This window comes from Amblyraja radiata, unplaced genomic scaffold, assembly GCF_010909765.2.
Source record: "Amblyraja radiata isolate CabotCenter1 unplaced genomic scaffold, sAmbRad1.1.pri S36, whole genome shotgun sequence".
Lineage (NCBI taxonomy): Eukaryota > Metazoa > Chordata > Chondrichthyes > Rajiformes > Rajidae > Amblyraja > Amblyraja radiata.
The window spans coordinates 86457-105196 of NW_022630149.1; the positions used below are offsets into that span (position 1 = coordinate 86457).

General features: G+C 50.1%; 1 protein-coding gene across 10 annotated transcripts in view; it reads left to right on the forward strand.

Annotated features, from left to right (window-relative positions):
* The window catches only part of prrc2a (proline rich coiled-coil 2A), a 140796-nt gene that overhangs the window by 82964 nt on the left and 39092 nt on the right, over positions 1 to 18740 (forward strand). For 9 of the 10 annotated variants that reach the window (XM_033016254.1, XM_033016253.1, XM_033016257.1 and 6 more), the window contains exons 16-21: positions 657 to 2975; positions 4957 to 5171; positions 10898 to 11049; positions 12416 to 12584; positions 14470 to 14555; positions 16705 to 16941. In XM_033016254.1, the coding sequence (XP_032872145.1) occupies positions 657 to 2975; positions 4957 to 5171; positions 10898 to 11049; positions 12416 to 12584; positions 14470 to 14555; positions 16705 to 16941 (3178 nt within the window). The remainder of the gene's footprint in view (positions 1 to 656; positions 2976 to 4956; positions 5172 to 10897; positions 11050 to 12415; positions 12585 to 14469; positions 14556 to 16704; positions 16942 to 18740) is intronic. The other variant, XM_033016263.1, reaches the window with a different exon arrangement.

Below are 18740 nucleotides of genomic sequence, written 5' to 3' on the forward strand. Positions count from 1 at the left end.
CGCCATTCAATCATGGCTGATCTATCTCCCCCTCCTAACCCCATTCTCCTGCCTCCCCATAACCCTTGACACCCATTTTAATCAAGAATTTGTCTTATCTCTGCCTTAAAAATATCCACATTGGCCTCCGCATTCCTCGTGCAATGAGTTTCCACAGATTAACTAGCCTCAGACTAAAGACGTTTCTCCTCCTCTCCTTTCTCAAAGACTGTAGCAGACCCGCTCAGTTATCCCTTAGTCATCGTTACTTTATTTGCATATCTTTCATTCATTTGTTCTATATCTACATGGCCGTCTAAATCTCACGTACTCCTTTTCCCAGACTCTCAGTTCTACCGAGTCTCTCACTCTACCAGTGCCACCAACTACGTAATAAATCCCATCCACATAATTACTAAAATTTAAAGACACATGCCATAATTAGTGACACACAAAATAAAGACAAATGGCCATGACAGAATGGTCTCGACCCAAAACGTCACCCATTCCTTTTCTCCAGAGATGCTGCCTGACCCGCTGCTCCAAACCGTTTGTGTTCGTCTTCGAGTTATTCCACCACTTTGTGCCCTTTATTTTGTGCGCGCCCGCGTCTCGACCAGCGTCTGCAGTTCCTCGTTTCCGTTCTTGTTCCCAACAGCTTTCTGTTTGACCCGCAGGAGTGACACACCGCCGGTCCGACATCGAGACTCTGGGCATCCACAGTCCTACATGGGCGGCCTCCAGCAGGTCCCGGACGCTGGCCCTCGCCACATGGCGCAGATGCAGCGCTACCCGCTGGTGGAACGGCTGGACGATCAGAGACAGAGCCCCTGGCAGAACTCGATGCCCGGCGTGCAGGCGGAACTGGGGCGGGACAGGCGGATGGAGATGTCCGTCCACCTCCAGCATGCCCAGCGCAAGGCAGACCAGGAGCCGATGATTGCACGCAGGGATGCTGTACCGCATCCGCATCAGCACCCGCATCAGCACCCTCACCCTCACCCACACCCACACCAACACCCGCACCCGCACGAGGACAAGAAGATGGAGGCCCACGCCATGCACGTTCAGCGCGAGTCCGCGCAGCTCTCCGCTAACAGCGTGAAGAAAGCAGGGCCCCACTCGCAGCCCCTGGAGCTGCTGCAGCACAAGGAAGACCACGGGGCCAAAGAGGGCAAGCAGGACGAGGGCAGGAAGGGAGACAAGCCGGGCCGCCAGGGAGACATGCACCGGCCTCAGAGGAAGGATTCCAAGACGGAGACCCGCTGGGGCCCGCGGCCGGGCAGCAAGAACCGCGACGAGATGGGGGAGAAGCCGGCCCGCCGAGCCGGCCCCATCAAGAAGCCGGTGCTGAAGGAGCTGAAGAGAGAAGACAGCGAACAGGAGGTTGATCGGGGGAAGCCAGCGGCCGGAGAGAAAGCTGCCGTCAAAGGGAAGGACAAACCACCGGAATCAAGCGAGCTTTCCAAGTCGGATTCTTCCATCAGTTTGAAGGTGAACCAGCCCGGTCCGTCTGCGGCTGCCTCCAACAAGTCCTTGCCGGGCCCTCCCGCGGCCAACTTGCAGGACGATCGAGGGAAGGCCAAGCCTTCTGGTAAGGAGCAGCGACCGGAGAAAATCAAGCCGTCCAAGCCGCCCCCGAAGGACTACGGTGGTGGCCCCCCGCCGCCGCGGCGCAACCGGGACCGCGACCACTCGTTCGAGCGCAACTTCTCTGGTCGGGGCCGAGCCAGGGGCCGGGGGGAGTTCTTCTCGCGGGGCCGGGGCTACCGTGGTGCCTACGGCGGCCGGGGGCGAGGCGGCCGGGGCCGCAGCCGGGAGTTCCGGGGCTACCGCGAGCCGGTGTACCGCGCCGACGAGGACGGCCCCAAGGGCGCCTTCCGCCCACGCAACCCCAGCGAGACGCGCAGCGAGGGCTCGGAGTACGACGAGATCCCCAAGCGGCGGCGCCAGCGGGGCTCGGAGACGGGCAGCGAGACCCACGAGAGCGCCAGTGACGTGGCTCACTCCGACAAGGAGGCCTCCTCCAGCTCCAAGGAGCCGCCCAAGGAGTTCCGCAACTCCGACCAGGGCCGGGTGGACAAGAGGAACTGGTCCGAGCCGCCGCCGAAGTTTGCCGACAAAATGCCTCCCCGGCTCAGCGACTCCTCCCGCGGTAGGGTCTTCACCCCACGGGGAGTGCCTTCCAGGAGGGGCAGAGGGGGGGTGCCCCGTGGTGGTGGTGGTGGTGGCGGCGGTGGGGGTGGGGGCCGTCCCCAGCAAGGTGGCTGGGGCCCGCCTTCCAAGATGTCCCCGCCCAAGAAGCAGCCTTCCAAGGAGCAGGTGAGGGGGCCGGAGAGCAAGCCCCCAGACGCCCCGGCGTCGTGCAAGGAGAGCGACCGCAGCCTGGCGGACAGGCCGGCTCCAGCGGTCGACCCGGGCGGCTACCCCGAGGCTCCTCCGATGCACCGGCTGGAGCGGCCCATGGACCGGCCCCCTCGCCGGCGGCGACACGGCCGGTCCCAGCAGCAGGACAAGCCGCCCCGCTTCCGCCGGCTCAAGCAGGAGCGCGAGGTGGCTGCCAGGATGAACGGCGAGCGCAACCCGTACCCGGCCGACGAGCCGCCGCCGGTCAACCCCCCGCCCAACCCCCAGACCGAGGAGATCAAGGAGGTGGTGCGCAGTGCTGCCGGCACCAAGTCCCCGGACCTGTCCAACCAGAACTCCGACCAGGCCAACGAGGAGTGGGAGACGGCCTCCGAGAGCAGCGACTTCACCGAGAGGCGGGACAAGGACGGCGTCTTCGTGAAGGGCACCCCCGGCGGCGTCAAGTCTATGGATCCCAGCGCCGCCCAGAAGAAGGAGTCGTCCAAGCGTAGCTTCTCCAGCCAGAGGCCAGGCATGGATCGGCAGAATCGGCGCTCGAATCCCGGTGATTCTGGCGGCAGGAGCAACCGCAACAGTGCTGGATCCATGAGGAATGACAAACGCAACTGGTCTTCTCCAAAGAACAGGAGGTGGGTGAAGGGGAGCACAGGGACATGTGTAAAAGATCAGAAAGGCGCATTAAGAATGCAGGAGTCGAGGAACATTGGTAATAAATGATAGGTAGACAAAAACGCTGGAGAAACTCAGCAGGTGAGGCAGCTTCTATGGAGCGAAGGAAGAGGTTACGTTTCAGGTCGAGACCCTTCTTCAGACTGATGTGGGGGGCTGGAAGAAGAAAGGAAGAGGCGGAGACAGTGAGCTGTGGGAGAGCTGGGAAGGGGAGGGGAAGGAGGGAGAAAGTAAGGACTACCTGAAATTGGAGAAGTCAATGTTCATACCGCTGGAGTGTAAACTACCCAAGCGAAATATGAGGTGGTGCTGCTCCTCCAATTTGCGGTGGGACTCACTCTGGCCATGGAGGAGGCCCAGGACAGAAAGGTCGGATACGGAATGGGAGGGGGAGTTGAAGTGCTGAGCCACCGGGAGATCGGGTTCGTTAATGCGAACTGTGCGGAGGTGTTGGGCGAAGCGATCGCCAAGCCTAAACTTGGTCTCACCGATGTAGAGCAGTTGACACCTCGAACAGCGGATGCAATAGATGAGGTTGGAGGAGGAGCAGGTGCAGAATAAATGATAGAGCATGATAAATGATATTACACCAAGAATGTAGACTGTACAGCTGACAGTGAAGAAAGCGAGTGGCATGTTGGCCTTCATAACAAGAGGAGTTGAGTATAGGAGCAAAGAGTTCCTTCTGCAGTTGTACAGGGCCCTAGTGAGACCACACCTGGTGTATTGTGTACAGTTTTGGTCCCCTAATTTGAGGAAGGACATTCTTGCTATTGAGGGAGTGCATCGTAGGTTTACAAGGTGAGGGCAGAGAGGAAGAGAATTCCACGTCCTACACCGATTTTCCAGCACCCTTTGTTCCAGAGGCATTCTGGACTATCTGTTTTGCCGGGCACTGCCTCGGAGAGGAGTCCCAACGGTACTGGAGCGGTCAGCTGAGGGGCCAAAATACCAGCCAGCAAAGTCAGCCATGGGAACGGATCTGCCGGCTCTGGCCGGGCCGGAGTTCCAGAGCCCCGGCCGCAGGGGGTGAATTCGACCCGCAGTTCGGCCGCGGAAGTCCCGATGAGGTCGTGTTTGGACACCTCGCCCGGCCTAGGCGTCACTGTTTTGGGGTGGACTTGTAGAGTATACAGTGTGGAAACAGACCCGACTTGCCCACACCCGGCCAACAATGTCCCAGCTACCCTCGTCCCACCTTCCTGCGTTTGGTCCATAACCTTCCAAACCTGTCCTATCCATGTACCTGTCCAACTGTCTCTTAAACGGTGGGATAGTCCCTGCCTCAACTACCTCCTCCGGCAGCTTGTTCCATACACCCACCTGTGTATGTGTGGAAAATGTCACCCCTCGGATTCCTATTAAATCTTTTCCCCTTCACCTTGAACTTATGTCCTCTGGTCCTTGATTCCCCTACTCTGGGTAAAAGACTCTGTGCGTCTACCCGATCTATTCCTCTCATGATTTTGTACACCTCTATAAGATCCCCCCCTTATCCTCCTACGCTCCATGGAATAGAGACCCAGCCTACTCAACCTCTCCCTATAGCTCACACTCACAAGTCCTGGCAACATCCGTGTACAGACTTCCGGGGGAGGTTTCAAGTGCGCTCTCGTGGTTGTAAAGGAGGTGCTGGACCACCAGTTGCTGGAAAATCTGTGATGGACCGTGCTCCCTCTTTAAGGCCATGAGGTTTATGCTACTTTCAAGAGAGAGCTAGATAGGGCTCTTAAAGATAGCGGAGTCAGGGGATATGGGGAGAAGGCAGGAATGGGGTACTGATTGGGGTTGATCAGTCATGATCACAGTGAATGGCGGTGCTGGCTGGAAGGGCCAAATGGCCTACTGCTGCACCTATTGTCTATTCTATTCTATTCCGTTCACACACTGAAGTGATGGAATGAGGGTGTGCTCAAAGAGTTGACGCGATTTCATTGGCAGGCCTGTGGAAGAACGTGGACCGCCCCTTCCTGCAGCTCTCTCTCAGAATGCCAGCGCCGTGTTCAGAGTCGATCGCATCATCCCCAGCGATTCGGCTGCCATCCAGCAGGCCATCGCAGAGGTCAACAGCCGGCAGAAGGACCGCAAGCTGGTTCCCGGCAAGGCCAAGGAGAAGAGCGACATGCTGACGCAGTTTGACCTGAATAATTATGCGGGTAAGTGCGGGAGCAGTTTTCCGTAACATCGCGGAGTCGCGCGGTTTGAGGGCTCTCGACCCGAAACTTCACCCGTTCCCTTCCAGCGATGCAGCCTGTCCCGCTGAGTTACTCCAGCATTCTGTGCCCATGTTCAAGACCTGCTGGCAACATTTGAAATGTCCAAATCTCAAACGTTGCACCATCTGATAATCACATCTCGCTGCACTCGACAAGTGATTTGCTTATGTGTGTGATAATTCAACTCCTCAGCAGTTGAGTCAAGCATGTTCAAGTACTTGTGATTTTCATACAATAATAATAATAAATACTTTATTGATCCCCTCAGGGAAATTCAGATGTCCAGAAGCCCCCAACCAACAAACCCACAGATTCAAAACGAACGCAGACAGAAAATACATAGAATACAATGTGGGCACTAACTGAGAGCAGTAAATACTTAAAAAGACCAATAATTAACAATTAAAAATTGCAAAATGCATCCCCCTACAGTCTAGCGGTCCGAATTATAAAATCTAATGGCTGCAGGGGTGAGGGATCTCCTGAACCGCTCCGTTCTACAGGGCAGGGAGAGGAGCCGGTTGTTCCGAGTGCTCTTTTGACTCTCCAGTATTACATGGAGGGGATGCCCGGGGATTTTCAGGATGACCTGCACCTTGTGCCTCATACGCCTCTCAAGCACATCCATCCCAGAGTCTACTCTCCCCTCCAGCACTGAGCTAGCTCCTTTGACCAGCTTCTTGTTGTTTTTTTGTTTTGTTTTTTTACCTTATAGGAGCAGAATTAGGCCGTGCGGCCCATCGAGTCTACTCCGCGTTTAATCATGGCCGATCTGCCTTTCCCTCTCAACTCCATTCTCTTGCCTTCTCCCCATAAACCCCTGACACCCTTGCTAATCAATAATCTATCAATCTCCACCTTAAAAACCCCAGTGACTTGGCCTCCACAGCCACCTGTGGCAATGAATTCCACAGATTCACCACCCTCCAACTGAAGAAATTCTTCATTTGAGAATTATTTTTATTTCCCTTCTAAAGTTACATCCTTTTATTCTGAGGCTGTGCTCTCTGGTCCTAGACTCTCCCACTAGTGGAAACATCTTCTCCACATCCACTCTATCCAGGCCTTTTGCTATTCAGTAAGTTTCAATGAGGTTTCCAGCCCCCCCCATCCTAAACTCCGGCGAGTACAGTCCCAGTTTCATCAAACACTCATCATATGTTCACCCAATCTTATTACATTATCCTCAGATATTTTCAGCAAAGCTTCAATGTTTCAAGTTTACAGATGCAATGCGGAAACAGCACATTTCTTAGCTTAGTTTAGAGATACAGCGCGGCAACAGGCCTTTCGGCCCACCGAGTCCGCACCGACCAGCGATCCGCGTGCACTAGCACTATCCTACACACTAGAGACAGTTTACAACTTGTGACCGAAGCCAATAAAACTACAAGCTTGCGCGTCTGTGGGATGTGGGAAGAAACCGGGGCAAACCCACGCTGTCACGGGGAGAACGTGCAAACTCTGTCCAGACAGCACCCATAGTCAGGATCGAACCCACGTCTCTGGCGCTGCAAGGCAGCAACTCTACCGTCCTGATCCTCTGCGATTAAATCTTCTGCGCTAAACATGCCAACTGTGTCCAAGTATAATTCCACGGATGCCGGCTGCCTTCCCTCTGCTTGCACACAGCGGCAAGGTGGTGTAGGGGTCGAGTTGCTGCCTCACAGCGTCAGAGACCCGGGTTCGATCCTGAGTTTGTACGTTCTCCCCATGACCTGTGCCGGTTTTCTCCGAGATCTGTGGTTTCCTCCAACACTCCAAAGGTTTGTAGGCTAATTGGCTTGGTATGGATGTAAATTGTCCCCTAGTGTGTGCGGGATAGTGTTTGTGTGCAGGGATCGCTGGTCGGTGTGGGCCGAAGGGCCTGTTGCCGCGCTGTATCTCTAAACTAAGCGCATGAAGAAGGGTTTTGGCCCGAAACGTTGCCTATTTCCTTTGCTGCATAGATGCTGCCTCACCCGCTGAGTTTCTCTAGCATTTTTGTCTACCTAAGAAATAAACAGTATGATCTTCACTGCATGGCTGCTCAATGTATCAGTCAGTCCCTTTGACTGCTTGAACAACGAGCTGAAAATTGTTCACAACAGCATTCGGTTCAGTTGTCAAAGCTTGCTCTTGTGACTAAGCCTGACTGACCTTGAGGTACTGTTGCTGCCGTTGCCTCTGACGATGAGAGCTTAATGGATCTTCAAAGCAGATCAGGCTCCTGCTCTTCCTTTTTTGATTGCTCCTAATGAAAGTGCCGAGGCGCGGATAAGAGCCTGATAAATTGATAATGTTTAATGGTTAAATGCTCTGATCCGCACGTCAAATTAGATTACACTGACTTTCGTTCGGCTTTTACATCTTTGTATTTGCATTTTCGTGTAATTTTATGGCATTGCATTGAAGCATTTCTAAAATTGTAGCATTGTAATGCTTTGAAGTTGTTGAGGGAACCTGTAGAAGGCATTCTGTGACACCACTGGTCACAAGCAGCAGGAATTATGAATAAACTGCTTCATGGCCATGCAGTTTTCTTATCTCTGCCAGTACTCAAGAAGGACCCTTGTCCCAATTTTACAAACACACGATGAGACCAAGCACAAGCTTCGCCCAACACTTTCGCTCAGTCCGCATTAACCAACCTGATCAGCACTTCAACTCCCCCTCCCATTCCGAATCCGACCTTTCTGTCCTGGGCCTCCTCCATGGCCAGAGTGAGTCCCACTGCAAATTGGAGGAGCAGCACCTCATATTTCGCTTGGGTAGTTTACACCCCAGCGGTATGAACATTGACTTCTCCAATTTCAGGTAGTCCGTCCTTTCTCCCTCCTTCCCCTCCCCTTCCCAGCTCTCCCACAGCCCACTGTCCCCGCCTCTTCCTTCCTTCTTCCCGCCACCCCACCCCTACATCAGACTGAAGAAGGGTCGCGACCCGAAACGTCACCTATTCCTTCGCTCCATAGATTTGAAGTTGTATTTAATAGTCTGATGGCTGTGGAGAAGAAGCTGTTCCTAAACCTGGATGTTGCAGATTTCAGGCTCTTGTACCTTTTACCAGAAGGCAGCGGGGAGATGAGTGTGTGGCCAGGATGGTGTGGGTTCTTGATGATACTGCAAGCCTTTTTCAGGCAGCGACTGCGATAGATCCCCTCGATGGTGGGGAGGTCAGAGCCGATGATGGACTGGGCAGTGTTTACAACTACTTGACTAGGTTGTAGCTTGTATTCCAAGAGAGAGAGACAAGCCCAGGCTTGCCTCGGGTGATGTATATTGAGACAATGACCAATGCCTTTGAAATGTCTTGTGCTGGAAGTACCAACTGATAAGATGCCTTTGAAATGACTTGTCCCGAAAGTGTCATATGATGAGAGACGGGTGCCTTTGGAATATCTTGTCCTGGAAGTACCAACTGATAAGATGCCTTTGAAATGTGTCTATTAATTGATAAGAGACAAGCTCAGACTGTTCCTGTAGTGATGGATTTTGGCTGCATCTTGTGACCATGACTAATATCTTTGGCATGTGACTAAGTGACACTCACACAGCATAAAACACCATGCAAATCTTTGTTCATTGAAATGGTGGCATGGGGAAGTCAAGACTGAGGTGAGAAACGTTTTCACCTAGGGAGTTGTGAATTTGTGGAATTCTCTGCCTCAGAGGGCAGTGGAGGCCAAATCACTGGATGGATTTAAGAGCGAGTTAGATAGAGCTCTAGGGGCTAGTGGAGTCAAGGGATCTGGGGAGAAGGCAGGCACGGGCAAAGGTCCTATAGCGAGCAAGATAGTCCACTCGACGAAAAACACGTAGTACGGTCATGGGCAGATTCGTGGGTAGTTTTCGGCCCCATTTCCGTAACCGGCTTCCAGTCTCCGCACCAAAAATCCCATAGGATACTAGTGCGGAGACGGAAGCCGGTTACGGAAACATCCTCGTAAACATAAAAGTTATTTGGGAAAAATCTTCTCATTTTCAAAATTATAATTTATTAACACAAACTGTTCCCCCGCAACGTTGATTACACTGCTAGTCGGGTCAAGTCGGGTTACTGAAATGGATGAAAAAAAGGCCCACGTTCCGCTCCGTTGCGTACTACACGTCAGTCCATTGCATTTAGAAGGAGTGGTCAATCTTCCTATCTAAAGGATCTTTGGGCACGGGTTATTGCTTGGGGGCGACCAGCCTTGATCACAATGAATGGCGGTGCTGGCTCGAAGGGCCGAATAGCCTCCTCCTGCACCTATGTTCTATGTTTCTAAGTGTCTATTGCTTACTTGACTGGTGTATCCCCGTCACTTCCGCCGGCTAATGATCAGTAAAGCTTGAGTTGGTTTACCTCACGTTTTTGTCAGTTGTCTGTTTATTAAGAAGTGAACCTTATCACACGTCCTCCAGAGATGCTGCCTGACCCGCTGAGTTACTCCAGCACTTCGTGTCTGCGTTCCTTTCGACTTGCGCTCACTGGAAAAATTTTCACCAATGTCCCAAACATGCCAGAGTATCGGTTTACCGTTGTCCCATAAACTGGACTGTTTCATCACAACCATTAGGTGCCTTGTTTAAGTTGAATTACCTTCAAGTCCATTGATAGTGTTGCAGGCTGTTTTGGCCTGGTGTAGGGGAAACCACTTTCTATGCAGTTCTAAGATAGGCACAAAATGCTGGTGTAACTCAGCGGGACAGGCAGCATCTCTGGAGAGAAGGAATGGGTGACGTCTTGGGTTGAAACCCTTCAGTCCTTTTTAGTATGGGCGCGCAAGACCTGAAGTCCCATTGACTTGGAAAGCTAGGTCCACTACACATTTAATAAAGTTTCGATGTTGTCAGATATTCTTGCCGCCCTTTCTCTACCACTTCGATCTATTAGTCGAGGTTATGATTTACTATTATTAGTCTGCCATGTACTGGGGGATTGTGGAACAATTGCGTTCCTGTCAGGTAAACAGAAATGCCAGATCTAAAATTATCTGTAGGTTGATTGAGTAAACGTATGCTGACATTTTGACGGCACTGGGCCTGTGCTCGCTGGAGTATAGAAGGATGAGTGGTGATCTAATTGAAGCTTAGCATAGAGTGAAAGGCCTGGATACAGTGGATGTTGAGAGTATGCATCTACCAGTAGGAGAGTCTAAAACCAGAGGGCATAGCATCAGAATAAAAGGATGTACCTTTAGAAAGGAGACGAGGAGGAATTTCTTTACTCGGAGGGCGAGGAATCTGTGGAATTGATTGCGGCAGGCGGTTGTGGAGGCCACGACATTGGGTATTTTTCAGGCGGAGGCTGACAGATTCTTGAATGGTAGAGGGTAAACGTCCAGGGTTATAGGGAGAATGCAAGAAAATGGGGTTGAGCAGACAAGATGGATCAGCAACGATTGAATAGTGGAGTAGACTCAATGGTCTGAATGGTCCAATTCTGCTCCTATGACGTGTGAATTAGTGAACATCAACTCATCAGGTTGAGCTGCATCTGTGGGAAGAGGAAATTAAATTTGTTTGATGACCTTGCATCAGAAACGTGATTGAGAGGTGACGAAGGGACTTGTGGTTTTTTTTCTCCTCTCTCCACACATGCTGAGGGTTCCCAGGATTTTCAGGGGGTTTTTTGTTTCAGATTTGCAACATCTGCAGTACTTTGTTTTGCTTCTGGCCTCACCGTTCTTTCCTCCGCGCTGCAGGTGTGGTGATCATTGACGATCACCCGACGGTCTCTGCGGACGACGCCACCACCATATCCCCCATGAACGATGGCTTCACCCGAGTCATTTCCAAGCGGCAGAGGAGAATCCTGGATGACGAGCGGCGCAAAAAAGAGGAGCACCTACTTCAGGTAAATGAAAGCGCGCTGCTTTATAGACAATAGACAGTAGGTGCAGGAGTAGGCCATTCGGCCCGCCATTCAACGTGATCATGGCTGATCATCCCCAATCAGCACCCCGTTCCTGCCTTCTCCCCATATTCCCTGACTCCGCTATCTTTAAGAGCCCTATCTAGCTCTCTCTTGAAAGTATCCAGAGAACCTGCCTCCACTGCCCTCTGAGGCAGAGAATTCCACACACTCACAACTCTCTGTGGAAAAAGTGTTTCCTTGTCTCCGTTCTAAATGACTCACTCCTTATTCTTAAACTGTGTGGCCCCTGGTTCTGGACTCCCCCAACATCGGGAACATGTTTCCTGCCTCCAGCGTGTCCAAACTCTGAACAATCTTATATGTTTCAATGAGATCCCCTGTCACCCTTCTAAACTCCAGAGTGTACAAGCCCAGCCGTTCCATTCTCTCAGCATATGGCAGTTTATATTGGAAGGAACCGCAGATGCTGGTTTGCACCGAAGATAAGCACGAAATGCTGAAGTAAGGGTCGACACAGTGGTGTTGCGGTAGAGGTGCTGCCTTGCAGCGCTGGAGACCCCGGTTCGATCCAGACTACGTGTGCTGTCTGTACGGAGTTTGTACATTTTCTCCAGGTGCTCCGGTTTCCTCCCATACTCGAGACGTACAGGTTTGTAGGTGAATTTGCTCGGTATAAATGTAAATTGCCCTGAGTGTGTGTAGGATGGTGTTAATGTGCAGGGATCTCTTCTGTCTTTATCTTCATCTCAATCTGCATCTCTTTTGATGTCTCGTTTTGACACCTTATTTTTTGCTCAAACCAGTTATCAGAAATATATATTATGTTTGCCTTACGGAATTTAAGTTAATGAAAGCGAAAGAAAGAGATTAATAAAGATATAATAATTTTAATGTAAATTAAATTTCTTTATTTATATTACATTTCTTTATTTATATAGCACATTTTTAGTCAACTTGCATTGACCCCAAAGTGCTTCACATAATTACATCCACACACACAGGCAAAGGTGGGTGAAGTGTCTTGCCCAAGGACACAACGACAGTATGCACTCCAAGCGGGATTCGAACCAGCTACCTGCCGAACACTTAGCCCATTGTGCCATCTGTAGGGGTTCCCTGAGACATGAAAATTATTTCAAGGGTTCCGCAGGGGTAAAAAGGTTGAGAAGTGCTGGTCTAAAGTAAGATCCATGCTTGCCAACTGAGACTGAAGGTGGTGCTGGAACTGATTGTAAATCAGGGCCAGCAGAGCTGCAGCCTCAGAGCACATGGAATGGTTTGTGTCTTGGGACGATGTGTGTGTGTGTGTGGCATCAGTAACACAACAATGCTATTTACTCACCAGAAGGCAGTTAAAATCTGTGGGATGGATACTCTGCAAGCTTCCTTGCCTGGTTTCCCCAAGAAGCAATCAAAGAAGGTGACACTCTCCACCAGCAAGTCGGAAGAAAGCACCAAGGGTCAGAGTAATACGACGGACCTGGGAACTCGGATCTGGAATACCACACATTCCGGTATGTGATGCTGCAATGCTATAGGAAGATAGCATGAAGTGGTGGACACAGTAGTATGTGGGGTTTTTTTTAGTGTATCAATAATTCTCAAAAAAAACTTCAAATACTTTTGCAGGTACTATCTCAACGTTTATCAAGTACTATTGCAACGTTTAAAGGGCTGTCCCACTTGGGCAATATTTTTTTTTGGGCGACTGCTGCAAAATTTTCGATGGACAGGGCGTTAATTTTTGCTGTCGTATGTTGTCGTAGATTGTCTCCATGTGTCGTTGGTAAATTCCATTAAAACTAGTCCCTGGCAGTCGCCTAAAGAGTTGTCTAAGTGGGACAGGCACTTAAGAAACATTTAGACAGGTTCATGGATAGGACCGGTTTGGAGCGATATGGGCAAAAAGCAGGCAGGTGGAGACTAGTGTAGGCAAGTTTGGTTGAAGGTCCTGTTTCCACTCTATGACTCTCTGACTCTTAAGCTTACAAGTCTCCAAAGTACCATGTGGTTCAGAGTTCCAGGTGAGGCAGAGGTTCACCTCCTCCAACCTCATCTACTGAATCCACTATTCCAGGTGTCAACTTCTCTACATTGGCGAGACCAGGCTCGGCGATCGTTTCGCTGAACACCTCCGCTCAGTCCGTCTTGACCTACCTGATCTCCCGGTGGTTTAGAACTTCAGCTCCCTCTCCATTTCCCAATCCGACCTTTCTGTCCTGAGCCTCCTCCATGGCCAAAGTGAGGCCCAGCTCAAATTAGAGGACCAGGACCTCGCATTTCGCTTGGGCAGCTTACACCCCAGCGGTATGGCCTACTCCTGCACCTATTGTCTATTGTGTTTGATTTAGTTTGCAGACAACACATGGAAACGGGCCCTTCAGCTCACCGAGTCCATGCTGACCAATCACCCGTTCTCGCACTAGTTCCATGTTTGGAAGCCTTTGCTACTGATTCAAAGTTTGTGTCAATTCTGGTGGCTTATAGACAATAGTGCAGGAGTAGGCCATTCGGCCCTTCGAGCCAGCACCGCCATTCAATGTGATCATGGCTGATCATCCACAATCAGTACCCCGTTTCTGCCTTCTCCCCATATCCCATGACTCCGCTATCCTTAAGAGCCCTATTTAGCTCTCTTGAAAAGCATCCAGAGAACCGGCCTCCACCGCCCTCTGAGGCAGAGAATTCCACACTCACAACTCTCTGTGTGAAAAAGTGTTTCTTCCCCCAACATCGGGAACTCGTATGCTGAGAGAATGGAGCGGCTGGGCTTGTATACTCTGGAGTTTAGAAGGATGAGAGGGGATCTTATTGAAACGTATAAGATTGTTAAGGGTTTGGACACGCTAGAGGCAGGAAACATGTTCCCGATGTTGGGGGAATCCAGGACCAGGGGCTACAGTTTAAGAATAAGGGGTAAGGCATTTAGAACGGAGATGAGGAAACACTTTTTCACACAGAGTTGTGAGCCTGTGGAATTCTCTGCCTCAGAGGGCGGTGGAGGCGGGTTCTCTGGATGCTTTCAAGAGAGAGCTTGATAGGGCTCTTAAAGATAGCGGAGGTACACAAAAATGCTGGAGAAACTCAGCGGGTGCAGCAGCATCTATGGAGCGAAGGAAATAGGCAACGTTTCAGGCCGAAACCCTTCTTCAGAGTCGGGGGATATGGCTTTCTGACTCTTAAGCTTAGAAGTCTGGGGCCACACAGTTTAAGAATAAGGGGTAAGCCATTTAGATATGGAGAACGCAAGAACGGGGGACTGATTGGGGATGATCAGCCATGATCACATTGAATGGCGGTGCTGGCTCGAAGGGCCGAATGGCCTACTCCTGCACCTATTGTCTATTGTCAAATCATTGTCCTTTTTAATATCTTTTTTAATGTTGCCCGCTCTTGCAGTTGGCTCCCTCACTCCTCCAACAACCACTGGACTGGCCACTTGGATTAAACCTCTGAATGTCTTTGCCGAGGCAGTCAGCACGGAGGTAAGAAATGCTCCGGGACCTCTTGCGATCGCTGGGGCATACTTCACAGTGCTTTGTTCTGACTAAAGTCCGTAGCCACGCACCTGACTCTTCAGAAAACTGTGTGCGTGGTACAGATGGGATAGCAAGCAAGCAAGCTAGTTTATTTATACGGCACATTTCAGCAACAAGGCAATTCAAAGTGCTTTACACAAAGCAATTTAAAACAGTCATTAAAAAGAATAGAAGATAAAAAGGACAAAGAACATTTTTTGTCACATACACCAATTGGTGCAGTGAAATTTGAGTTACCATGCAGCACACAAATAAGATACACACAACACTATAGAATTTAACATAAAACCTTAAACAATACCCACAGCGGAATCAACGTTTCCCACAGTGAGGGAAGGCACCAAAGTTCAATCCTCTTCCTCGTGTTCACCCGTGGTTAAGTCCTATTGAGGCCTCCGCAGTCGCCGCAACGGCGGGCCGACCTTTCAGGCCCTCTCGCCGGGGTGATGGGACTCCGGCGTCGGAACGGAAGTACACTATTAGAGGCCTGGAGTTGAAATAGAATAATACAAGTATAAAATAGAAGAATAAAAGTTACAGTGCCGTGTAAGAAATGGTTCATTATTTAATTTAATTAAAATTAAAAGCAGCGTGAAACAGAAAAGTCTTCCGCCCCGATTGAAAAGAACTGAGAGTTGGAGCGGACCTGCATTTTTCTGGAAGTTTGTTCCATATGTGTGGTCCATAAAAACTAAACGCTGGTTCTCCACGTTTAGTTCTGACTCTGGGGACAGAAAGCAGACATGTCCCAGCCAACCTCTGAGGTCTGGATGGTTCATAATGTAGCGGAAGATCAGAGATGTATTTTGGCCCTGGAACATTCAGTGCTTTATAAACCAACAGTAATATTTTGATATAGACGGCCAAATATTGGTGGTCGGCATTGCCTTCCAGTTTTGGTTGAATGGGTAAAGGTGAGCAGTAATTAACAGGGCACTGCAGCATATGGGTCTGTTTGATATTTCCCCCACATACCTAGGAATGGGCTGGGCTTTGCTCATTGTCTTCTTTGGTTTGGATAGATATTAAAAATCTTGTGCTGTTCCCACTCCACACACCTAGACACCTAGATATAAACTCTCAACCAATGCGTCACTTTGCTGTATTATGAAGCAAGTGTTCCATTGCCAAGTCAAGGCAACTTTATTTGTCACATACACATACAAGATGTGCAGTGAAATGAAAGCGGGATTGTGCAAAAAACAACAGAACAGAACCAGTATTTACATTTTAGAAAAAATAGAAAGACACATCACAACAATAAATTAGACCCTGGTGAGGTCAGAGTTTACAGTCCTGACGGCCTGTGGGAAGAAACTCCGTCTCATCCTCTCTGTTTTCGCAGCATGACAGCGGAGACGCTTGCCTGACTGCAGCAGCTGGGGGTAGGGGTCCCTCATCATGCTTCGACACAAAATGCTGGAGTAACTCAACGGGTCCGGGCAAATCACAAGCATAACATGTAAACCAGAAGGAATCTACTATCCCCTCTCATTTTCTCCCATTGATGAATTAAATGAGTTCAACCAAGGTGTCAGTCGGATCCTTCAGCGGATCTTTAAGGAGGATGTAAGCCAGGGTTCCTGCTTTTGGCTTGCTGTTTAGTGACCCATGCTCAAACAGTGCAAAAGCTTAGATAGATGCCTGAATGATTTGCCTGTGCGGTTTGTTTTTCCATTTGCATCCCGCACAATTATTTATTTATTTCTTTTCCCCCTTTCCCCCCAACTTCTCCAAAGTTTGAAGAGCCTGCTGGCGCTCACTGTCTAGGTTCAAGCATCGAGGCCGGTTCACTTTAGTGATGTCTGGGAGGGCGGCTGACAACCTCACAAGGAACTCAACGTCACCACATGGGGGGAGAGGAGTATTGGTGTAGATTCTGCTTTGCTTGAGCACAAATCTGGCTCCAGGACCTCGAGGGTTAACTAGGTTTGCAGGTGGAAACGTGAAACTTCCGACAGCTGAAGCCAGTGGCCGTGGATTTTTTTTCATTTGCTCCGGCTCAAAGATAATGAGTTAATGCCATGCACTTGAGAAAGGACAGTGTAGTTTGCCGTTTTTGATTAAACTGCTGCGTGTGTATCTCTGTTTCAAGGCCAGCCAGACTGACAGTGGGGTGGATTTGAGCAGCGACTGTCAGGTCTCGTCCAGCAGTTCCTCACAGCGTAGTTCTCCAGACGGCAGCCTGAAAACAGACGCCGGGGAGCGCGTTGGGCTAATTAACCGGATCAGCACTAAAGTGGTCGATATGCGATCATCAGACAACCAGCTCCCCGAGCCCAAAGAGCAGAAACAGAGGCCTGCTAGGACAGGAGCGCTGAAAGACACCAAGGTATAGCACTTTCACTTGTGACTTAGTTTTATTAACCACCTTGTCTTCCGCACAGCATCTTTCTCATCCGCTGGTCACCCCACGCGATCCGTCCTTCTCTGACCCCACTCTTTATTCCCAGTGCTGTCTGACCCTAAACAGTGAGCTTCAGCAGGCTGTGGAGCCTTCACAAATGTGCTTTTGTTTTCTGAGAGCACTGGTGAGCGATTTGGGGCAAGCCTTCATTCCAATGGGTCATTTATTTAAAAAAAAAAAAAAAAAAAAAAAACCCAGTCCCAATTGCCAATCAAATCCAGGACCTTCTGGTTTGCATAGTGTTGGGGCATTGCGACGGCGAAGGAGGTCTCGGAGTGATCCAGGAAGCTAAAGGATAAGGAATGACTCGCGTTTAATGTTTAAGAAGGAACTGCAGATGCCGGAAAATCGGAAGGTAGACAAAAATGCTGGAGAAACAGCGGGTGAAGCATCGTTATTTTAACGAACGTAATATCAGAACGTTGCTTGAAGATGATGATCCCAAATCGTTTAATAGACAGAATTGCAGGGCGCCAATCTGCAAGTGTTTTCCCAAAGCTTTCAATTCACTTTTTTGCTGGTTTGCGTAGCCTTTGCTTTGCCCGGGATGCATCCTCTGTCATATATCCAGTGCTGTTTCTTCTGTTTCGTCTCCTTTTGCCCCCGCCCGGCCCTGTGCTCGTAACCCCGTCCAACTACGGGTATTCTCGCCATTCCTCTGCATATGACGTGTCGGCCCGCCACATTTCTTGTCCCAGCGTTGACAACAGTGGGGGGGCGGCGGTAGAGTTGCTGCCTTGCAGCGCCAGGGATCCGGGTTTGATCGTGACTGCGGGTGCTTGTCTGTGCGGAGTTTGTACCTTCTCCCCATGACCTGCGTGGGTTTTTCTCCGGGATCTTTGGTTTCCTCCCACACTCCCAAGACGTGCAGGTTTGTAGGTAAATTGTCCTCGGTGCGTGTGGGATAGTTTTGGTCTGCAGGGGTTGCTGGGCAGCATGGGCCAAAGGGCCTGTTTCTGTGCTGTATCTCTAAACTAAACTGTGTTTACTAGTGCAAAATTCCTTCCTGAGTCCCTCCATTCCTTCCTGAGACCCTCCATTCCTTCCTGAGACCCTCCATTTCTTCCTGAAAACCTCCATTCCTTCCTGAGACCCTCCATGCCTTCCTGAGACCCTCCATTCCTTCCTGAGACCCTCCATTCCTTCCTGAAAACCTCCACTCCTTCCTGAGACCCTCCATTCCTTCCTGAGACCCTCCATTCCTTCCTGAGACCCTCCATTCCTTCCTGAAAACCTCCACTCCTTCCTGAGACCCTCCATTCCTTCCTGAAAACCTCCATTCCTTCCTGAGACCCTCCATTCCTGCCTGAGACCCTCCACTCCTTCCTGAGACCCTCCATTCCTTCCTGAAACCCTCCATTCCTTCCTGAAAGCCTCCATTTCCTCCTTCTCCCTGTCCAGTTTTACTACTTTAATCACACTCTTTGATCACGCTGTCTGATGTGTATCTATTTGACTTAAAGCATTGTTCAATAGAGAAAAAGGATGTTTCTACACTAAATAATTTAGGAATTGAATTTGTATTTAAATGAATATCAGGTAGGATTTAGTCTTGGCGTGAATTGGTAGATTTAATTTTAGTAATAAAAGGCAAATTTGGTTTAATGTTGCTGTAACTAATATTCTAGATGCGTGCAAATTGCTAACATGCCTTGCATTGGAAGTAAAAGTAAATAGGAGGTGGGTTGGAAGCATACGTGGGTGGTGGAGTGAAGGGCCTGTCC